The sequence below is a fragment of the Heterodontus francisci genome, chromosome 15 (genome assembly GCF_036365525.1).
Source record: "Heterodontus francisci isolate sHetFra1 chromosome 15, sHetFra1.hap1, whole genome shotgun sequence".
In the NCBI taxonomy this organism is placed as follows: domain Eukaryota; kingdom Metazoa; phylum Chordata; class Chondrichthyes; order Heterodontiformes; family Heterodontidae; genus Heterodontus; species Heterodontus francisci.
Genome location: NC_090385.1, coordinates 63674482 through 63696513, shown reverse-complemented (window position 1 = coordinate 63696513; position 22032 = coordinate 63674482). Strand labels below are relative to the sequence as shown.

General features: G+C 43.2%; 1 protein-coding gene across 2 annotated transcripts in view; it reads right to left on the bottom strand.

Annotated features, from left to right (window-relative positions):
- hdac8 (histone deacetylase 8) overlaps window positions 1–22032 on the bottom strand; it is a 163146-nt gene that overhangs the window by 115244 nt on the left and 25870 nt on the right. For both annotated transcript variants that reach the window (XM_068047678.1, XM_068047679.1), the window contains exons 3-4: window positions 19806–19936; window positions 5546–5687 (exon numbers count right to left, since the gene is read on the bottom strand). In XM_068047678.1, the coding sequence (XP_067903779.1) occupies window positions 5546–5687; window positions 19806–19936 (273 nt within the window). The remainder of the gene's footprint in view (window positions 1–5545; window positions 5688–19805; window positions 19937–22032) is intronic.

The following is a 22032-nucleotide window of genomic DNA, read 5'->3' as shown; positions in this document are numbered from 1 at the left end:
TAGGTGCTACCCCAACATTAGCAGCTGAGGTGGAGGCAGTCTGCTCAGGGTTCTGCCCCGTTGCTGTGGATGACAATGGCAGGCATCCTGTGGAGGAACAGGGCCTTGATGGCTCCATCCTACTGGGGGTCTGCAGCAATGGTGCTTAAGTAAACCCCCCCCCCGCCAAATGTGCTGGCCTGCTGGAGGTAGGGGGTCAATATTAGTGGGAGAGAACGAGACGCCGCTTTCCCTGAGAAGTGGGCCCCGGGGCAGCTGGTACGCACTCCTCACGATGGCACCTGCCTGTCTCCCTGAGGGGAAGGAGAATCTGGAGGGAGCTCCAGGTTTCTCGTCCCCCCTCTCGCTTAGACTCTGCTACATGGAGCCCACGACAACAGTGCTGGAGTGCAGGTCAGATCGCAAATGGCTTGAATGCTCAACAAGACTCGCCATGGAGCTTGCCACACTCTTGACTGAGGAAGCCATACACTCAAATGCCTGGGACATGGCAGGCATCATGGCTTTCATGGACTCCTCCATGGCATGTGTAAAGCCACGTGTGACCTCAGGCACCTCCGACATATTTTCCACATGGCTTTGCTTCACATCCAGCAGACTTCTCATAGCAACAAGCAGAGGATCATCATGAGCGTGTTGCTCAGCAGGGGCCTGGTCCCTAGCAGTCCTCTGATTGTCAGGGGTCCCGGCTGGCACATGCTCCCTTAGCTGCTGAGACGTGTTTGTGTCATCCACACCAGACTGTGACCCAGATTCTAATCTCAAATCCCCCCCTGTGGATTTATCTGTGCTGGTGGAGGTGGAAGAGGAGGCAGGTGGCGGTGCACCCTCTGGGGCATTGGTTTCTTCTTCCTCCCCAGAGGAGGATTCTTGGGCCACATGGCATTCTGAGACTTGAGTGCGGGCACTTGCAGTGCAGACACAGAGGCACATAAGTTCACACAATTTCCTTCAGTTTCCACATATGGCTGCAAGAGCAGAGATGACACTTCAGCCTTACGCCTTGTGGCTCCTGCCTCGCCATCTTTGTTCGCCCTGCCTCTCTCCTCTCTCGCGATCTCCGAAGCCTCCTCCTCAGCCGTGGTCAGCAGCCTGATGTCAGGGACCCCTCCTCCCGTCTTAGCACGCTCACGCTGGTTGTGGTTTCGTTTATCCTGCAGCAGACAGTGCAGATTTAATCACATGGAAAATGATGCATCACAACCATTACATACATGCATCAATATCACTCATTCTGCATTGGCTTTTGCATGATACATTCAATCACATAAACAATGCCAATCTTCTTCATTTAGTGAATGGCACCAAGGCTGCTCACACATTCCACTGTATTCATTGTGTACCCTCTGCCTTGAAGACACAGAGTCATGGAAGAAAACAGTGGAGCAGCTTCACCAGAACACCTGACCTCATTGATCTGAGCAAGTCATTGACTCACTTGTGGCGCTGCACCCACGTTCTACGGGTTACCCCATGGTTCAAGACTTCCTTCGCTACCTCCATCCAGGCCGCCTTGATGAGGCGGGAGGGTCTTCTGACTCCATCTGCCGGGAAGCGGACCTCCTGTCTTTCCCTGATGGCCTGAAGGAGAACCTGCAGGGAGGCATCACTGAACCGTGGGGCGGGACGCTGCCTGCTGGCTCCCATGAGATTGACTTTGGCTGTAGGGAAAATAAATGATATGAAGTTGGTGGTGACTTTCGCAAAATAAGGGCGGCAAACCGTTTTGATTTAAGTAAATGCTTCAATTTAAGTTAGTCTGAAGATACTTACATGAAAGGAAGGCTGCTGATCCTTGAGGCTGCAAGCACAGAATGTTTTATATTTGCAGCGATCATGGTGCTTTGGGCAGTGGTGGCAGGTTTCACCAATGAAAGGCCACCCCCGCCACATGTTCCCAAGTGCCCGTCGCTGCCTGGCTAATTTAAATACGAAATCGCATGGCAAAAAGGATTTGCTGTGGGAGCAAACGTTATGACAACTTCTGGTCCCATCGGGAACACCATGGCACCCATAAGATTCCACCCATTAGGTCAGTTGCAAGTATCAACAAACAAATAACAAGATGGTTCACAAGGCAGACTGTCATACACCATAATGGTGAAACTCAACTGACTTGTGAATATTCTTGTAACTGAGGTAAGGTTTCTTGCTCCTTTTATCTCATTGCACTATATTTGTATGCATGTATTGTTCAGTAATTCTTTTGAATCCAGTGATTGGAAGAATTAGAATCCAAAAAGGAAGTTGCCTGTCCACCTTGCAGCAGGGCAATGCTGCAAAATAAACTGGAGATAAGATTTATAGGAATGAACTGTTTGAAGGAATTTGGAGAGATCAGATACTTATAATTATATTTAAGTGTTTTGCAATTGATCGTTTTCTTTGATATGTAAATCTTAGCATTAACATCTGGAAGTCTCATTCAGGAAAAACTGATAAGAACATAAGAAATAGGAGCAGGAGTAGACCATACAGGCCCTCATGCCTGCTCCACCATTCAATAGGATCATGACTGATCTTCTGCCTCAACTCCACTTTCCTGCCCACTCGCCATATCCCTTGATTCCCTGAGAGACCAAAAATCCATCTATCCCAGCCTTGAATAAACTCAACTATGGAGCATCCACAACCCTCTGGAGTGGAGAATTCCAAAGATTCACAACACTCTGAGTGAAGAAATTTCTCCTCATCTCAGTCCTAAATAATCAATCATTTACCCTGAGGCTGTGCCCCCATGTTCTAGATTCTCCAGCTAGGGAAAACAACCTCTCAGTGCCTACCCTAAGTCCCTTCAGAATCTCACATGTTTCAATATAATCACCTCACTCTTCTAAATGCCAGAGAGTATAGGCCCAATTTACTCAGCTTCTCATTATAGGACAACACCCTCATCCCAGAAACCAATCTACTGAACCTTTGATGTATTGCCTCCAGTACAAGTATATGTATTAAATATGGAGATCAAAACTGCACAGTACTCCAGGTGTGGTCTCATCAAAGCCCTATACAACTGTAGCAAGACTTCCTTGTTCTTGCACTCCAGTCCTTTTGCAATAAAAGCCAACATGCCATTTGCCTTCTTACTTGCTTGCTGTACCTGCATGCTAACTTTTTGTGTTCCTTATATGAGTACAGCCAAATCTCTCTGAACATCAACATTTAAAATTATGTCAATGTCAGACTTGAAAAAATCTTAGACAAATTAATACAATGCTAATACTGACAAGAGAAAAATTATTTATAATGTATTTCAGCATACATGGGAATCAGACATACAATGCACATCAGTGCACTGGGAATTACATGCAGTACATAGGGGAAGCAAGCACACAGTGTATATCAGTTTAACGGCAAATTGCACACAAAAGTATATGGCAGTGTATATTGGTGTACAAGGGAATTAAACACATAGTATACATCACTATATAGGGATATCACACAGTATGCAACAGTGTACAAGGGAATTAGATGGAGTATACAGGAGATTCCTGCACATGGCACATATCAGTGTGTAAGGAAATCAAACATTTTTTAAAAATTCATTCTTGGGATGTGGGCATTGCTGGTAAGTCCAGCATTTATTTGCCATTCCCTAGTTGCCCTGAAACTGAGCAGTTTGCTAGGGCACTTCAGAGGGCTGTTAAAAAATCAACTACATAGGAGTGGGACTGAAGTCCCATTTAGCCCTGAACCAATTTGTTTCAGGAAAAGGATTTTTTTATTCAGTCTTGGGATGTGAGTGTCACTGGCAAGGCCCATTTATTGCTCATCCCTAATTGCCCTTGAGATTCTTGAATCACTGCAGTCATGTAGTGTAGGTACACCAACAGTGCTGTTAGGGAGGGAGTTCCAGGATTTGACTCTGTGGCATAGAAGGAACAGCAATAAAGTTCCTTGTCAGGATGGAGTGTGACTTGGAGAGGAACTTGCAGGTGATGGCGTGCCATTGATCTGCTGCCTTTATTCTTCTAGGTGGTAGAAATCACAGGTTTGGTAGGTGCTGTTGAAGGAGCCTTGGCGAGTTACTGCAGTGCATCCTGTAGATGGCTCACTCCTCTGCCACTGTGTGTCGGTGGTGGAGGGAGTGAGTGCTTAAGGTGGTGGATGGGGTACTCCTCAATTGGGCTGCTTTTTCTTGGATAAAGAAGTTAGTCAAAGAACAAAATAAAAGGCACCCGTGGCTTACCACGGCTGAACAGGAGATTCAAAAATGCAGCTCTCTGAACTTGGCCTCTCATGAAAGGACTGTTAATTAGATTTGCTGAAATAAATAGTGATATCCAGAAATCAAAATGCATCCACAGCACCCACCTAACAACAGCAAGCAGCATTCTGAATCGCAAGGTAGCATTTAAGTCCTGCTAATGCAAATATTCTTCCCCGACTCCAAGACAAATAAAAAGTTCTCTGACACCTGCTGTCTTCCCCCAAAACAAAACTTTCCCACCCACATCTCCCGCTGCTGATGCATCAATCACCTGCCTCTCCCACTGAGGTCAAATCACATAAAAAGCCCCACATCCACTGAAGATACCCACCAGAATCCCCTCTAATGGAAAATAACTTACAGGCAGTCCCAAGCTGAGACGACATTCTCCCCATCTCCACCCTCCCCTTGCCCACTGGTACTCAGCTGGATGTCAACAAGGCTCCAATTTATAAGGTAACAGCTGCAGATAATGTTCAGGTTTTCCAGTATTCAGTAGTTGTGCACAATGAACTAGGTTGGAATGTTTAAAGTGTTACGGGCTTAGAACATGCAGGTGCTGGTTGGAAAAATGCTACCAATGCAAGCCCCGTTTTCTGTCAAATCGCCATTCTGTCCCTCTGTGTCTCTTTCCCATTTACACTCGTGTTAGAAATCAAGATCTGTTTAAGTGATAAGTATTGACCTTTTCTAAGAACAAAACACAGGTGAAACAATTCGCTGACTTCAATATTAAACTTCTTTTTTGAAAACTGAAGTAACAGTAAATGAAGAAAGCACATAATTCGTCACTTCTTTTTGATTCATATCTCTACCTCCACCTCATTTATCGCTCAACCTCCCTTAATTAAATACATTTTTTAAAGTTTATAGAACACAAAAAGTTTAAACATGCATGTAATCAGTCATTGTTTTCTTTCTCAAACATACAAAGTTTTTTTTATAAAAAGCTTATAAATTTTATTTTAGTACAGCTTTTGAAATTCAACCTCGTCTTCCAAAATTATTTCAGGAAAAGTTACTGGGCAGAAAGTGCCAGGCTTTAACGAAAATTCTTACAGCTGAATACTGATGAATCCTGGGAAATTAGGTACACTGAACACGTTCAGACTGAACAATCCTAATTCAGCAGATAGCATCACAACTCTGAGCAAATCATCAAGTCTATGGCCAGGCTTTTGGAAAAGATCAAGGTCTTCAAGTAAAAACTAATGAAGGCATCAAAAGACACAAAAGACAATTCAATTAACAAATTGAATCCTGTTATTTTGAAATATGTAATTGTTTTGATTTTCTTATCTTGCTGGGTGAAGAAGTTATATTCCAGGCACTCACTTCTTTGCATGATGCCATCCACCAGGCCAGTTTATTGCCACCTGATATTTTTTGTCTATCAGGCACTGTGCAGCTGTAAGAGTAGCTCCAGCTACTGCCGCAGCATAATCAAACACTCCCTCTGCTGTAGGGCAGTCATAACCTGAAAAATACAGAAATGGGAGAGGTAATCAAACAGAAAGAATGGTGAAACCAAGTCAGTGGCAGATAGGAATCCTGAGCTATGGGCAACCCAGGCACAGAACAGATATTTATTTTCTAACAAAGTTTATCCTTTAAGTTCTTTTTTCCTCATTGTCAGCCACCATTTCCCCACTTTCCTGAAGGTGTTGAGTTCTTGGTGGGGTATGATTCCACAGGTGCTGCTTGTGCTCAAGAACTTTAGTCAAGTGGCCATTACTCATACATGAGCTTTGAAAATGCATGGCTATTCAACTACAGGACAATTCACAACTATGCCCAATTCCGTCTTCAACCAACACTGACACACATGTACTTTCAGAACTGAACAATGACCAGGTGCATGAATCCTGATTGACATCTCCTTTCATAAACCAAGGGTGTGGAAGCTAATTGTAGCACCTCTACCACTGCCCAAACTGGGATTAGCTAATTCAAAACAGACAGACAGCTGAATCACACTCTGTATAGTTTTGCTCTTCACTATATAAACTCACAATGCTGTCAAGAAAGCCATTTCCTCTTCATTTTTCAGCCGCTCCAATACCATACACCATTTCCTAAGCTGGAGAAAATCCTTACACAATCTTCCCTTCGGCCTCTCCTGCTCATTATTTAACTAAGGCGAGATACATCACATATCAAATCAGAACACTTCAGCCTCCTGTCCCAGAGTAATTAATTTTCCTTCAAGCAACTAATCCTTCCAATTTCCTCCCCCAAAGGGGCCCTCATGGGAAAGTAATAAAAATCAGAGTGTAAGTCAAATATACAACACTTTTGCAAAACTTCCAGTTGTCATGCAGAGTGCATGAAGTTGCACTGCATTGAAGAGCTCCAAATGCAACTCTGCTTGAGATAACTGACTTTCTTCAGAATCAAAACATGAGCTAATGCCTCATATCAGCCTGAAAGGACTTTTTTTGGGTCAGTGCACACCACACGCTATCTGTTGTTGGTTGGCATCCTTCCATCTACGAAAAATGATGGGCACACAGCAAACAATCCATTTAGGTGGGGTGTCTTCTCTTGGTGCACGTTTACTGATGGCTATGAAGGCCAATCCTTGACAGGCAGGTTCTGCCACAAGTGCTGCACATGAAGCTGCCACGTGATGCTGTGAGCTCTTGTTTTTGACGTTGGCGTTTGTTGCCAAGCTGCTGTAGCAACTGGTCATCATGGTAGTGCACAGCAGTCCACAGGATGTGTCACCATTTCCCTCTTTCGATGGCTAGTGATTTCCAGGTGCGACAGTCGACATTTGGGGCCTTCATGTCACACTTGCAAGCATCCTTGAAGCGGAGCTTTGAGTGCCCCACTGGTTGTCTGGTCCTTGCTACCTCACCATACAGAAGGTCCTTGGGTACACGACCATCTTCCATCCTGCAGACGTGTCCGATCTACCGAAGCCACCGCTTTTTGATTAGAGCCAACAAACTTGGGAGCTCTTCCTTCGAGAGGAATGCTACATTTGTGATTTCGTCCTGCCAGGATATACCCACGATGCACTGCAGACGGCCAAGAAGGAAATTATTGAGCTTCTTTTCCTGGTGGCTGCAAGTTGCCCATGTTTCACAAACATACAGCAAGGTGCTGAGAACGCAGGCCATGTAAACCATCAGCTTGGTCCTAAGGGTTAGCTTAGTGTTATCCCATGCACATTTCACATGTCTGCCAGAAGTGATAGCTGCTTTCCCTATGCGTGTATCGAGCTCTGCATCAAGGGACAGATTGTCTGTCACCGTGGACCCAAGGTAGCAGAATTTGCTAACCACTTTGAGTGGTTCCAATTGGCTGTCCACCGAAGGTCCTCAGTCTCATCTGCTCCTTTCATGACAACGTGCACTGCACTGTACAGTTTGGTGGCTCCACTTCCAACAGTGTTGGAGTGAAGAATGGAGTGAAACAGGGTCGTGGCCTAGCCCCCACTCTGTTTGGCAACTTCTTCTCCATGCTCTTGACCTTCGCCTGCCCTACAGATATGGAAGGAATCTACATTGCACACTAGGTCAGATGGCAAGCTCTACAATCTATCAAGGTTGAAAGCGAAGACAAAAACTCATCACGTCCTGATCAGAGAACTCCTCTACATTGATGATGCTGCACTAGTCGCTCACAATGGAAATTCAGCTACAAAGACTCGGACTGCCTCTCCCATGCCTGTAACTTGTTCTCCTTGACTATAAATGTCAGGAAAACTGTGGTCACGGGACAAGGTGTTGCATCTCCACCCCTGATCACACTAAATAACACTATCAGTGGGCTAAAAGAATTTACAGGTTATTCTTTTCAAGCCTTTAAAAAAAAAATGTCATCTTTTACTACTCTAAACATCCGTATGGATCTTAGGCAGCCCATAGGAAGAGATAGTAAATGATGGCAAGATTGGGCCACTTTAGGCTATGTGGCTGTCTCCTCGTTAACAGGTGCACAATAGCGCAGGATTACAAACAGGACACTTGGCTGTACTTCAGAACAGAATAGTTCACAATAATGTGAGAAAAACAAAGGAAAATTATAGTTTAAATAAAGTGTATTAAATGCCAACATGTGTCAAATTAACTTGAAACAGGAAGGATTTGAATAACGCTGCAGATTTACATCCAGATGCCCTTTTACACCTCCTGCACACCTCATTCTATTTCATTTAACACCAGAGCATGAGGCCTTTGGTTCTACAGATGATCTGAATTCTGTTCCATGGAAAGCAACAGAAATGCTTTTGTTTCTCCTTTCCAAAACCAATTGGGAACCAGAGAGTGGGGGATTTCAGGGTAGGAAGCACCAGTCTGGTTGGTCTTTGTCTTTTCCCTATATTGGCTGCTAACAGTTCCACAGAAGGTCCTTTGTTAGATCAGGTTTAAGTGAAATATAATAAGAGTTCTGTGAGATTAAATTCCTCTATGCTGGAATGGTCCCAGCTTTCAGACAACCTGACTGACGCTAATCCTTATCTACAGAGTACTGCGAAGCACAGTCTGAGGCTGTGTAACACCTAGCAACAGGGAAAGGCTCGGCAGCCCCAGCAATGTTGAGGACCCTCTCTGACTGAGGCAGGAGAGACAGAGCTTTTCACAAACTCATTACCATGAGGAAACCATGAGGGGATGTGTTTGTGATAGTCAACCTCTTTCCAGGTAGTGCAGTAAGATAAAGTTAACTTCTTGAGTACCAAAAATGCATCGAAGCTGGAAATTTGGGGTAGTGTGGCGGAACAGGACAGGGAGAGGTTGATTTCTACCTCTGATTATCAATGCAATGGTAGATATAAACAAGTTATTTTCTTCTGTTGTCTGCTCACTTGTTGATCATAATCTTTTAAAAAACACACACTACAAGCCTGTATTTCACCTGTGTGGGAATTTGTCAATACTTCTGATGACTAAGAAATATCTCCCAATGTTTCAGCCCTGGGGGTCAATGCTGATTTTTATTTGAATGAAAGTGCCGTGTTACATTTTGTAGATGAGTAGGTAGAAAGTACTCACATTATTTTAGTGCTTTTAAAAAATAAATCAGTTAGCCCATAAGGCAAATTACTCGCTCACATATAGCAAGGGTCATTTTTGATTTTGAAGTGTTGCCATCCAAGTAGGAAATCAACCTGTATTACATCATGAGAACTATTTACTGATATTCCCATCACAGAATTATCAATTTTACAGCACAGAAGAAAAAACATTTAGCCCATCGCACTTATGGCACCACTGAAACAGCTATGCACTTAGTCCTATCCCTACACTCTTTTTTATCTTTTTCAAATGCTTATCCACTTTTTAAAAAAAGCTAAATTGTATATTCAGTTTCCACTACTTTTTCTGCTAGGGCAGGGGTCTGCCACCTGCGGTTCATTGAGAAGTCATTTGCGGCTCCAGACCTTAACTGGTCAGCCATTTTGATGTTAAGTAAATTGTTTGTTTTGTTTTTAAATTTTTTTTTATTAACATTGTATTTGTGAGAAAGTATCATTCAATTAATAACTTTCTGCAAAAACCTTTAAAATGTTGTTGAAATGTGTATCTGTTTTGTTTTTCATTATTATAGGCATTTGAGTAACGGCATTGCAGCTCTTATGATATTGCGTTTTTGACTAAATTTTTAAAAATGGCTATTCTTCTTAGTAAGATTACTGATCCCTGTGCTAGGGTATACCATATCCTAACTGGCCGCAAAAAAAGAAATTCTCCTAATCACTTCCTGCATTCTTCTGGCCATGATCTTAAACTTATACCCTTCAGTTACGGACTTACTGATCAGTGGAAATAGTCTTAGGAATTCTGAACGCATCTAGCGGATCTCCTCTTAACATTTTACATTCAATTGATAGGAGCATAGTTTCCCCAACTCTCCTTGTAACTGAAGGCTCCCATCCTTGGCATCATCTCAGTAAATCCCTTCTAAAACTTCTCTGCGCCCTTGTCATCTTTCTGAAGGAGAAGATTTACCATTAACACTTGGTTTTTTTTAATTCCCTGCCTCTGTTCATAAAAGCAAAAATCTAAATTTTTTTAAACAGCTTTATTAAAGAGCCCTCACATTTTTAAAGCTTTGTGTAACTGAACTCCTAAGCTCTTATACTCCTTTTAAAGTTTTACCCTTTAGTGCATCAACCAAACATTTTCATTCTTCTGCAAAAAAAAAAACCCAAAAATTTCTCCTTCCTTACCTGCGCTCGTTTCCACGGGGCAATCATATTCTAAAGCCTTGTTACACACAGGCCTCTGTCAACACTTCTCCGTCCCAGTTGCTAGATGGCACAAAATTGGTTCAGGGACAACTCTTTACAATTCTCTCTCACCCCCAACTATGGGAAGATCCCTTGCCTCTTCTCCGTATCACTCCACAACAGAACAATTGAAATTGACAAATGCTTAGTGACATAATGAGTCAAACCTATGATACTACATGATGGTATTCAATTTGTCTGAGGTCCCTCAAGATGGCTCCCTAGGGTCATCCACCATCATGCTTTGCTCTTTCTCCCTCAATCTCCTCTCTTCCACTGTTTAAGTTCCATCGGCTTAAACAGTGGATGCCTTTTAGCTTCAACTACAAGTTAACTGCAACATAAAATGCTCACTACCCATCCTCTTTGTTTTCCTCAGTGAACATGGGATCTTTTCTCAAATTTGGCTTTCACATTCTTGGACTTTTCTGGATATCAAGACTACATTTCTACAGTGGACTATACCTGTGTCTCTGATCTGCTGCTCAGTTGCTTAAATTTCAAAGTAACTTTGTCTAGCTTATAGCCCATCCTCCACTGCTGCTATTACCTGCTGAGCCTGTGACTGCCCTACTGGTTTTGCGGCTTCAGCTAGTCTGGTTCCTGAACGGAGATTCACTCTTCTGGGCTGAAGTACATTTCTCGGCTGCTTCTGGACCTTATGGTGACCTCCAACCTCGCCACTGTTCTTCAGTTCCACAACTGATTTCTGTACACCTCCTGGATCTTCATTCCCACAGAAATAGTTCCTACTGTACGTCCTCCTATACTCTACCCTTCAAATAAAGATTAATTCACCCATCACACCCATCTCCGAACCTGGATATCAGTTAGCTGATGCTCCATGCTGACCCCACTCTACTGTTGTCAACTTTATCCCAGCACAGGACCTTTGGCTTTATTTCTGGACTCCCTCCTATTGTCTTCTCTTTAATTCCCTATTTACTACCAGGATTAGCATTCGCTGGGGCCAAATCTTTTCAACCTCTTTCCCATTTCACTTACTCCACCCAATGCTAACTCTGTGGACTCTACCACTGGATCAGCTATCACTGCCACTCTCCAAATTTCTGTCCAGAATCTCCATTTATTTGTGAGCAAGGCCCTTGCCATCCATTAGCTTATTGTGGATCATTGCATCAACATCATGGCCTTGATGGAAACCTAGCTGAGAGGTGATGATATCTTCACCCTAAACAAAGCCTCTCCTCCTGGCTGTACCTTCTACCATTTATCCTGCCCAAATAACTGCAATGGCAGCATGGCTCTTATCACCAAATCACATTTTGGTTTGTCATCCTACTCATCAGGCACCTTCTCCTCTTTAGAGCACCTCACTTTATTCCACCCCTCTCGCCCTTCATTTAAAATCCTCGTTCTCTACTGCCCATCTAAGTACCATGACAATTTTCTCACTAAGATATCTTCACTGCTTTCCTCCCTCAGCCTCTGCACCAAGCGACTTCTTATCCTCGGTGATTTCAACTTCCATCTCAGTTCATCACACTTTCTCTCCTCGAGATCACATCTTTCCTTAATTCCTCCATTCACATAAACTCCCCAATCTGTACCTACAGCCACTCCCTTGACCTTACCATCTCACATGGCCTCGCTACTCCCATCATGTCAAGCACAGAAGAGGCCATCTTTGATCACTTTCTTGTATCGCTCTCCATCTACATCCTCTTCCCCCTCCCAACCTACTTCCTTCCGAGTCCACCACTGGAAAACACACACTCTCAATTCACTTACAACTTTCACACCTTCACTGTCTAGCCTTTGACCCACCATGCACAACATTTCTGCAGCCACCGATCTGCTTAACTGCATCCTCATCCCCATCTTTGATGTCCTAGTCCCAATTAAAAGCATTACTCTTTCACATTCTGGTCATTAGCCGAGTATGGCCCTCATCTCCGTTCCCTTAAGTGCAAGGGATGCAGAATTGAAACGAACAACTGATTTAGCTATTCATTGCCAGATTGCCAAATCTGGTTGCACCACATAAAGCATTATTGGGTCCTGCTCTCCTCTGCAAAAACTGCTCGCTATTGCAGGATCATCCCGGAATGCAAAGATAAACTCTGGCTTATTTTCTCTACTGAAAACTGTCTTATTAAACCCCTTTCCCCTCATCTCCAACAAGTGTATTGAGGTCATGGATTGCTTTGTCATTAAGATTGAGACCATCCATTCAGCTGCCAGTGCTGCTTCCCTCCCTTCTCCCTGCTAGCCCACTGGGCCAAATTTCCTCTAAAGCTTCCCCTGAACTCATATCTTTCTCCAGTTTCTCTCATATCTCCTCTCATGCCCTCTCTGAGTTCATCTTTCCACAGACCCACCTCCTGCTCCCTTGACCCAGTCCTCACTAAATTGCTGACCACCTAACTTGCCTTCCTGGCTTCCTATGCTAGCTGATATTGTTAACAATCCTCTCTCCTTGGGTCCTGCCCCCTCTCCTCACAAAGCAACCCTTGACCCCTCCATCCTTGCAACTACCATTCCATCTCCAAAGACCTTGAATATGCTACTGCCTCCCAAATCTGCATCGACCTTTCCGAAAATCCATTTTGAACACCTCCAATCAGGGTTCCACCCCTGTACTCAAACAGCTCTTATCAAAAGTCACAAATGACATCCCCTGTGACTGAGGTAAACTATCCATCCCAGGCCTTCTTGACCTGTCTGCAGTCTTTGACATGGTTGGCTACATCATCCTCCTCCAACACCTCTCCACTGTTGTCCAGCTGAGTGGGACTGTACTCGCCTGGTTCCATTGTTATCTATCTAGTCAAAGCCAGAGAATTACCTGCAATGGCTTTTCTTTCCACTCCCCCACCACTATCTCTGATGCTCCCCAAGGAGTCCTTGGTCCCCTCCTATTTCTCATATATATGCTGCTACTCAGTGATATCATCTAATAACACAGCGTCAGGTTCCACATGTACTAGTCTGTTCGCAACCTTAGTGTCATATTTGATCATGAAATTAGCTTCCGGCCACATATCTGCACCATCACAAAGACCGCCTATTTCCATCTCCGTCACATCCCTCGACTCCACCACTGCTTCAGCTCATCTACTGAAACCCTCATCCATGTCTTTGTCACCTCTAGACTTGACTATTCCAATGCACTCCTGAACTTAAGTTCATCCAAAATTCTACTGCCCATATCCTTATTTGCAGCAAGTCTCATTCACCCATAACCCTTTGCTCATTACACCTGCTCCCGGGTAAGCAATGCCACAATTTTAAAGTTATCCTTATTTTCAAATCCCTCCATGGCTTTGCCCTTCCTATCATTGTAACTTCCTCCAGCTACAACTCTCTCAGACATCCGCACTCATCCAATTCTGGCCTCTTGCGTACCCCTAATTTTAACTGCTCCACCACTGGCACTGTGCCTTCAGCAGCCGAGGCTCTAAGCTCTGGAATTCCCTTCCCAAATCTCTGTGCTTCTCTTTCCTCCTTTAAGATGCTCCTTAAAACTTACCTCTTTCACCAAGGTTTTGGCCATTTTTCCTAATATCTCCTAATGTAGCTTGGTGTCACATTCTGTCTGGTAGTGCTCCTATGAGGCACTTTGGGACATTTTACTGCCTTAAAGGCACTATATAAATTTATGTTGTTGTTGCTGCTGTTGTTTCAAAACAGATTAAGAACAAAAACCATTTCCTTCCAGATAGCTCATTTCTCATTGAAACCACTTCCTGTCCACAGCAATATTCTCAAGAATAGTTTTTTAAAAAATGTATGTTCGTGGGATATGGGCGATACTGGCACACTTACTGCCTATCCTTAGCTGCCTTCAGAAAATGCTGGTCAGTCTTTTCCTTGGACCACTGCAGTCATTGTGTTAATGGTACTGCCATTATGGTTTTAGATAGGGAATTCTAGGATTTTGACCCAGCAACAATAAAGCAACAGCAATATATATACACCTAAATCAGGATACCATTTGACTTGGAGGGAAACCTGCAGATGCTGGATTTCCTACGAGAATGCCATTCGTCATCCAGTGGGGCTAAGATTTACTAATTTTCTCTTTAAATGTTTCACATATAATCTCAGGAGTAAACCTGCATCCTACCTTTCTATGGCACAGGATAACACATAGTGATTAACCAAAGTTAAAACACAGGGCTTGTCCAAGCACCATAATTGTGTATAGTTTTGAGTTTGGTTGTGGGATAAAGTATTCTTATTTCAGAGTCTGCATTTCTAACTTGCGATGCAGCTGTGTTGTGAGCCTTGATGACACACAAAAGCCATTGTGTAAATTTTGGTACAGTTTACTTTTTTAAAAAAGTCATGGTGGTGAACCAGCAATAAAATTTCTTGGTACACCATTGCACTCCATAATACAACGTCATGGTTTCATGCCCAGCAGCATCTTAATCCTAGAACTTTGCAGAGACACCAAGGTAAGGTCAGGTGCCACTCCACAAGGAAAGAGAGGAACACATAAAATATTAAAACTATTGGGTGATGCAAGTAACCTCACCCAACTACAGTCACTACTTCTTGCAGAGTCAACAGCCAGCGCTGAGTTAAGGAATCTGCACCACTCTGGATCAGCAGCCATAAAGCCGGCCTTAGAACCACTAGCATCAGCTTAGTCAATTTGTGCCTCCATCGAATGCAAAAATTGATTTTCCACAGGTGTGGCACAAAGCTCAAATAAATTAATTTCTTGATACTGATAATTAAAAAAAAATCTGTGCAATGAGGTAACCTCAGAAGCTACAGTCTCCTTCAATGCTATCCTTTAACAAATTCTTTTGGGCCTCCTTATCTCGAGAGACAATGGATACGCGCCTGGAGGTGGTCAGTGGTTTGTGAGGCAGCGCCTGGAGTGGCTATAAAGGCCAATTCTGGAGTGACAGGCTCTTCCACAGGTGCTGCAGAGAAATTTGTTTGTTGGGGCTGTTGCACAGTTGGCTCTCCCCTTGCGCCTCTGTCTTTTTTCCTGCCAACTACTAAGTCTCTTCGACTCGCCACAATTTAGCCCTGTCTTTATGGCTGCCCGCCAGCTCTGGCGAATGCTGGCAACTGACTCCCACGACTTGTGATCAATGTCACACGATTTCATGTCGCGTTTGCAGACGTCTTTATAACGGAGACATGGACGGCCGGTGGGTCTGATACCAGTGGCGAGCTCACTGTACAATGTGTCTTTGGGGATCCTGCCATCTTCCATGCGGCTCACATGGCCAAGCCATCTCAAGCGCCGCTGACTCAGTAGTGTGTATAAGCTGGGGATGTTGGCCGCTTCAAGGACTTCTGTGTTGGAGATATAGTCCTGCCACCTGATGCCAAGTATTCTCCGAAGGCAGCGAAGATGGAATGAATTGAGACGTCGCTCTTGGCTGGCATACGTTGTCCAGGCCTCGCTGCCGTAGAGCAAGGTACTGAGGACACAGGCCTGATACACTCGGACTTTTGTGTTCCGTGTCAGTGCGCCATTTTCCCACACTCTCTTGGCCAGTCTGAACATAGCAGTGGAAGCCTTACCCATGCGCTTGTTGATTTCTGCATCTAGAGACAGGTTACTGGTGATAGTTGAGCCTAGGTAGGTGAACTCTTGAACCACTTCCAGAGCGTGGTCGCCAATATTGATGGATGGAGCATTTCTGACATCCTGCCCCATGATGTTCGTTTTCTTGAGGCTGATGGTTAGGCCAAATTCATTGCAGGCAGACGCAAACCTGTCGATGAGACTCTGCAGGCATTCTTCAGTGTGAGATGTTAAAGCAGCATCGTCAGCAAAGAGGAGTTCTCTGATGAGGACTTTCCGTACTTTGGACTTCGCTCTTAGACGGGCAAGGTTGAACAACCTGCCCCCTGATCTTGTGTGGAGGAAAATTCCTTCTTCAGAGGATTTGAACGCATGTGAAAGCAGCAGGGAGAAGAAAATCCCAAAAATAACAAATACATGTAGCAATAAGGCAGGTGACTCATGGATCTTTCCAAAGATTGGCAACTATTGCCATCTAGTGGCTTGTGACAGTAATATATTCACATTTGTCAAGACAAGAGGAAAGTTCTCCTGTTCTGAAGGAAGGTTTGCCTTCTAAATTAGCATTTATAACGGTAACTTTTAATTCATATTGCAACAAGCAATGCACAACTGCAGCAGGAGGATGTGAAACCCTGTATGGTTTGACAGTAATGTTACAATAGCTCGCGAGGAGTTGTTTCTCAAAAGTTCTTTTAAATGGTCTTTTTCTCCAGCTCCTAAATTAATTCAAATCAGATGCATGCATAGACTGTTAAATGTCAAATGTCGAGCCTAAATCAATCATCCACTGGGAAGATACTGCGCACAACTGACCATTACTCAGATACAAACCGTTTACAAAAGTGGCATACATCTTGGATCATTGCAAAATGAAAAAATGTTATCTATAAGCTTCCTGAGCAGGAATGTTCAAAAAGATTTTCTGAAACTCAGGTTTAGAAGATGAATGTTTGATTCGTTATTTCTTTCTAAGTATAACTCGCACACAGATCAGGCACAGATATTAGGAAACAGCAATAACCTAAGAGAATGCTTTCAGATTACGTGGACCTAGCACCTAGAGATGGTTCAGGAAGAATCAGATGCAGGTTTCCATCTGCAATCTGCTCAATGGACGACAATTATTCATTCCCAATGGATACAATTTTAACATATCAGAGCCCTTCCTATTTTATACAAATTCCACACACCACTATAATATATTTATATATTAAAATCCGAATGCTTGCGAATTGTATTTCTATTCAGAATTTTCCACATTGGTGGTAGACCAAGTTCTTGAATGCATTGTGAGACAAAGAAAATGAAATTATCTTTAACGTATCTACAGTTTCCAGAAAGCTGGATACAAGCAGTACATTTCCTGGCAAAAAAAACTTTGTGTTTATCTGAATTCAACTCTTAAAACATATGGACTTAATCAAAAGAAAAAGCCTGTAGAGCAACTAGAGCATGAAATACATTTAGAAAACAGATAGAAAAGATGGACAAAAAAGACCAGCTGTTTTATTGAGTCTCTCCCATTCAGCCATGTTGCAACTAGGCAACACAACCCCACAATTCCACCCCCCCAACAGCAACCATATAATCTTTCAGAAGAAGCAAAACAACAGATTTAAAAACCTGAGGACAATACAGAGAAAAAAATTAACTGCTGCTTCCATAAAATCGCACTGCTTTACCTCAGTTTATTGTGGCACTGAAGTTATAGAATTACCAATAAATCAAGAAGCATAGCAAAAGAAATCAACACTAAAGCCTGGCTCGGGTATAAAATTAAAATCCAACCGAGGCCTGATCCGACCACAGCCAACCCGAACCTGACCCGGGCCCCGAGTTCTTCAATTTTTTTTCATGCCCAATCCGAAAATATCAAACATGTACAGAAAAAAATCCTGTGAAAATGTTGATAAAAAAAAAATACAAAACAAAACCCAACCAGAGCCGACCCGACCTGAGCCCGAATGCTGGACACAGAATATAGACCTGACCCGACACGAGCCCGACACGTAGTGGTCGGGTCGCCAGGCTTTAATCCACACATTCTTGGCATCACTCTCCCAACAACCCTAAACTTCTGAGCTCAGTCATACTGTGGAGCGGGAAGCTGCTAAGCAGAGACTGAGAAGGAACACTGGTTAGAACACAGTTGTTCAACATCCGGCCTGCGGATGTTAACTGTACCCGGCCATTCCTCAGGGGTTTTCCAGCAGGTTCCAACTTTTTTTGTTAAAGCATTTGCGGGACAGAGACAGGGAAAGGGGGGGACGTGGGGCGAAAGAGAAGGGGGATACGGAGCGAAAGGGGGGGGCAGAGGGAGCCAAAGGGGGGGGGGGGGGGAGAGACAGAGCGAAAAGGGGGGAGACAGAGCGAAAGATGGGGGGGCACAGACAGTGTGGATGAAACAGAGGGGGGGAACAACACAGAGTGAGGGGAACACAGAGAGGAGGGACACAGGGAGAGAGAAGGAGAGAGTGATCAAGATCACTCCTGACAGAATGACATCTATCCAAAATACTCCGCATTGCTACATCAAGAGTCTGGGCAAACATTGACTGCTTGTGCAAGCAAAACAATGCCAGGTATCTCACTAAATCAGTGTCCAACACAGAAAAGGCAAGCTCTGGTCTGCAAATGAAACCCGACCCGAGCCCGACAGAACCACATCCGACCCGGCCCGAGTCCTTTCATTTTTCTTGTGCCCGACCCGACCACCAGAATGTTCAGTTAACCTAGCTTCCGTTTTTCACTTTTTAAGCTTGTGCAGATAAGCAACAAAAACTGTAACTGGACTTGAAGGTTGTTTAAAAAGTACATTAAGATTTGAGCCACGTATCGGAGGTAGTGATAGAGTGTGTCTGACCTGGCCCGACCCGACCCGAGCCCGCATGCTGGACCCAGAAGATCGACCTGACCCAAACCAGACACGTGTCGGGTCCGGTAGCCATGCTCTACAACATAGTGAAGAGAAAGTGAGTCAATAAATCAGACTCTTCATTTAAACTTCTTCACAAAAATGTACATTTTTGTTGTTTTGATCAATAGTAAGATAAATTTTTAATGCCTTTATCTTTCTGAAATCATCTCACCGGCCCCCTATATGAGACAAAAATTGTAATATGGCCCCCCCACCCCCCCCCCCACCCCGACCATGCGAAAAGGTTGGACATTCCAGGGTGAGAAGAATCTGATGCACATTCTGAAGATTAGTTTCAGAACAGCTTAGGTGGAGCTGTAGTGTCGGTCACTCTTTTCACTTTGTGGAAGTTGAATAGTCGAGGAAAACCATAGGAAAAAGGGGAAAATAATTCGAAAAAGGAGCTGCACCATAACATACACTAATGCAATACTTCATTAATTTTGGCACAGTGGATTATAACACTGTCATTCTACCCTTTTGACCTAGTTTATAACCCAACCCAGACTACTGAAATAAAATGTCTCCGCTCTGCCAATATCAAGGTTCCCAAGTGAAGGACTTCAGCAGTTTCAATCCAGTCCTTTGTGGTCATAAAATCAAAGCACAAAGCTGACCTTACTTTAACCCATTATCACCATCAAGTACTACAGTTTTAATTCAGCCCTATTCTTTATTAAGTCGTCAGTACCACTCAGAGAGGACACAAATAGAGTTAGGGTACAAAATGCACAAGTCACGATAGTGCAATAGCAGTGCACCATTGAAATTAGGGCAGTGTGGAATGAGCTTTACTCTACATCTGACTCATCATAGCTAAAAGTTTTTAATGGTGACAATCCTTCATAAGGATAAAATCACAAAGGAAAAGAGAAAAAAAGCAGAAGTATTCAAAAGAGGCAGTCAGACTGCTCACCTAGTCCAAACTCTGCAGACTCAGGGTCATCATCATCGCCATCCTCACTGATTTTTCGTAAATGTTCCAGATAGGCATCTGTATGGAACATTGCCATTTCCTCCATAGAGGCTACTCGAGGTTTGACTACCCTGTTGTAAATGATAAAAGCATCAACTTTATGATTTTACACTTCTGAATAATTATGCTGGAATCTAATTCTTCACTGAAATATGAATTAGCTTCTGGGGTTCGTCCTTCAGCCTCAATGTCTATCTGGACTGGAGAGCAGTCATGTGTCATCCTTAACAGGTGCTCAATATTTTCAAAGCGCAGCATAATTAGTGTTGTCAACCAGCAAGATGATGATACAAAGTCAAATACCGAACAAAACATTTAGCTACTTGCACGTTCCAATTAAATCAGCACATACCATTAAAACCTACATACTTTTAGAAAGTGTGGAAACATTAAAGTTAGCCGTTTGGTTGAACTCAATGGGTAAACACAATTACCAGTGTGGTAAAGAACAATGTAAACCAGGAACGTCCCAGTATGATCTGTGCTGAATTAGCTGATCTCAATAAGGGCTGCAATTGGTATCATTGCCCCCAAGTCATGGATGAGGAACAAAATAGCCAAGGTTCTCACTGCACATCCTACAGCCTGCTCGAAGCACAAATGTATATGCGTCAAGTGAGTGCCTGCTAATGCTCACTGCCTAGGTTCACACATGATGAAGCATCGACAGTTACATGAGAAAACATTACCTGGTTTCAATGGCCATAAAACCAAAAGGTACTGAAAATCTACAACTTGTACCAGAAGGGCAAACTTTGCTAAAATGGCAAACTATTTGGAACAGGTTAATTGGCTAACCAATTGGGTGGGTATGGAACTGATGCAGAGTACAATTGGAAAGCTTTTAAGGACAAGATAAAAGATGTGGAAGACAAATATGTACCCAAAGTTAAAAGAAGGGAGCACAATAAGTAAAAGGCAAGGTGTCTGACTGGCCACATACAAAGGCAAATAAAATGTACGCAGATTGTTCTACGAACTAAAGGCATCTAATACTCAACTGAACAGAGTAAAGTACAAGGAACAGTTAAAGTAAACAAAGCCTGCTGTATCAGCTAAAACGGTAATAGGAAGAGGATGGAGACAATTGTGGAAGTAATGGAAAAAGATTTTTAGTAACATGAAGAGTTATAGAACTTTCAAAGGTCACATTGGGCCACTGAAGGATGCTCAAGGACAGGTCAATAAGAACTCAGAATATGGCAGAAATATTAAATGAGTACTTTGCATCAGTCTTCACTCTTGAAGGTGCTCAACTGTTAGAATTTAATAATGATGCTAATAATAAAATTATTATAAAATTAGATGAATATATAATTTTAGATCAAATTAAGAACCTGAAAATAGAATAGAGCAGCTTGGCCAGATGATATCCATCAGAGGGTCCTCATGGAGTTAGGATACATGGTATGCAAGCCTTTGTCAGTACTTTTAATAGCTCACTGCACTCAGGGATGGTTCCCGTGGAGTGGAAGAAGGCTAATGTCGTCACCATCTTTAAAAAAGGAAACAAGACAGACCTGGGTAAAATATAGGCCCATCAGTTTGACATGAATAATAGGAAAGATGCTTGAAGGAATTATTAGGGGTGAAATATATAATTACTTGGAGAGACAGGGGGATATTATGAACATCCAACATGCTTCAAAAAAGATCATGTCTTAGAAATATGTTGATTTGAAGTCACCAAGACGGTGGATGAAAGATGCCCAGTAGACATTATCTACTTAGACTTCAAAAAAGCTTGACAAGGTTCCAAATAAGAGGCTTCTTTAGAAGATAGAAGTCTCTGGTAGTAGTGGTAATATATTGCCTGGATTGAGAACTGGCTGGAAGAAAGTAGCTATAGATGGAGCTGGAGCTGTGGAGACTGGTCACCAGTAGCATCCCACAGCGATCAGTGTTGCTGATTACTATTTTTATTAATCATCTAAATGGAAGTGTTGAGAGCACGATCTGCAAATTTGCAGATTATACCAAGATCTAAGCAAGTGTTAGGACTGCAGATGATGCCAGACGGCTTCAGGTGAATCTTGATGTGTTGGGAGATTGGGCTCATGACTGGCAAACAATGTTTAACTTCAATAAATGCAGTGTTATGCATGTGGACAGAATGAATGCTCAACATACATACACTTCAAGGAAAAGCATTAATAGGTGGAGAGAG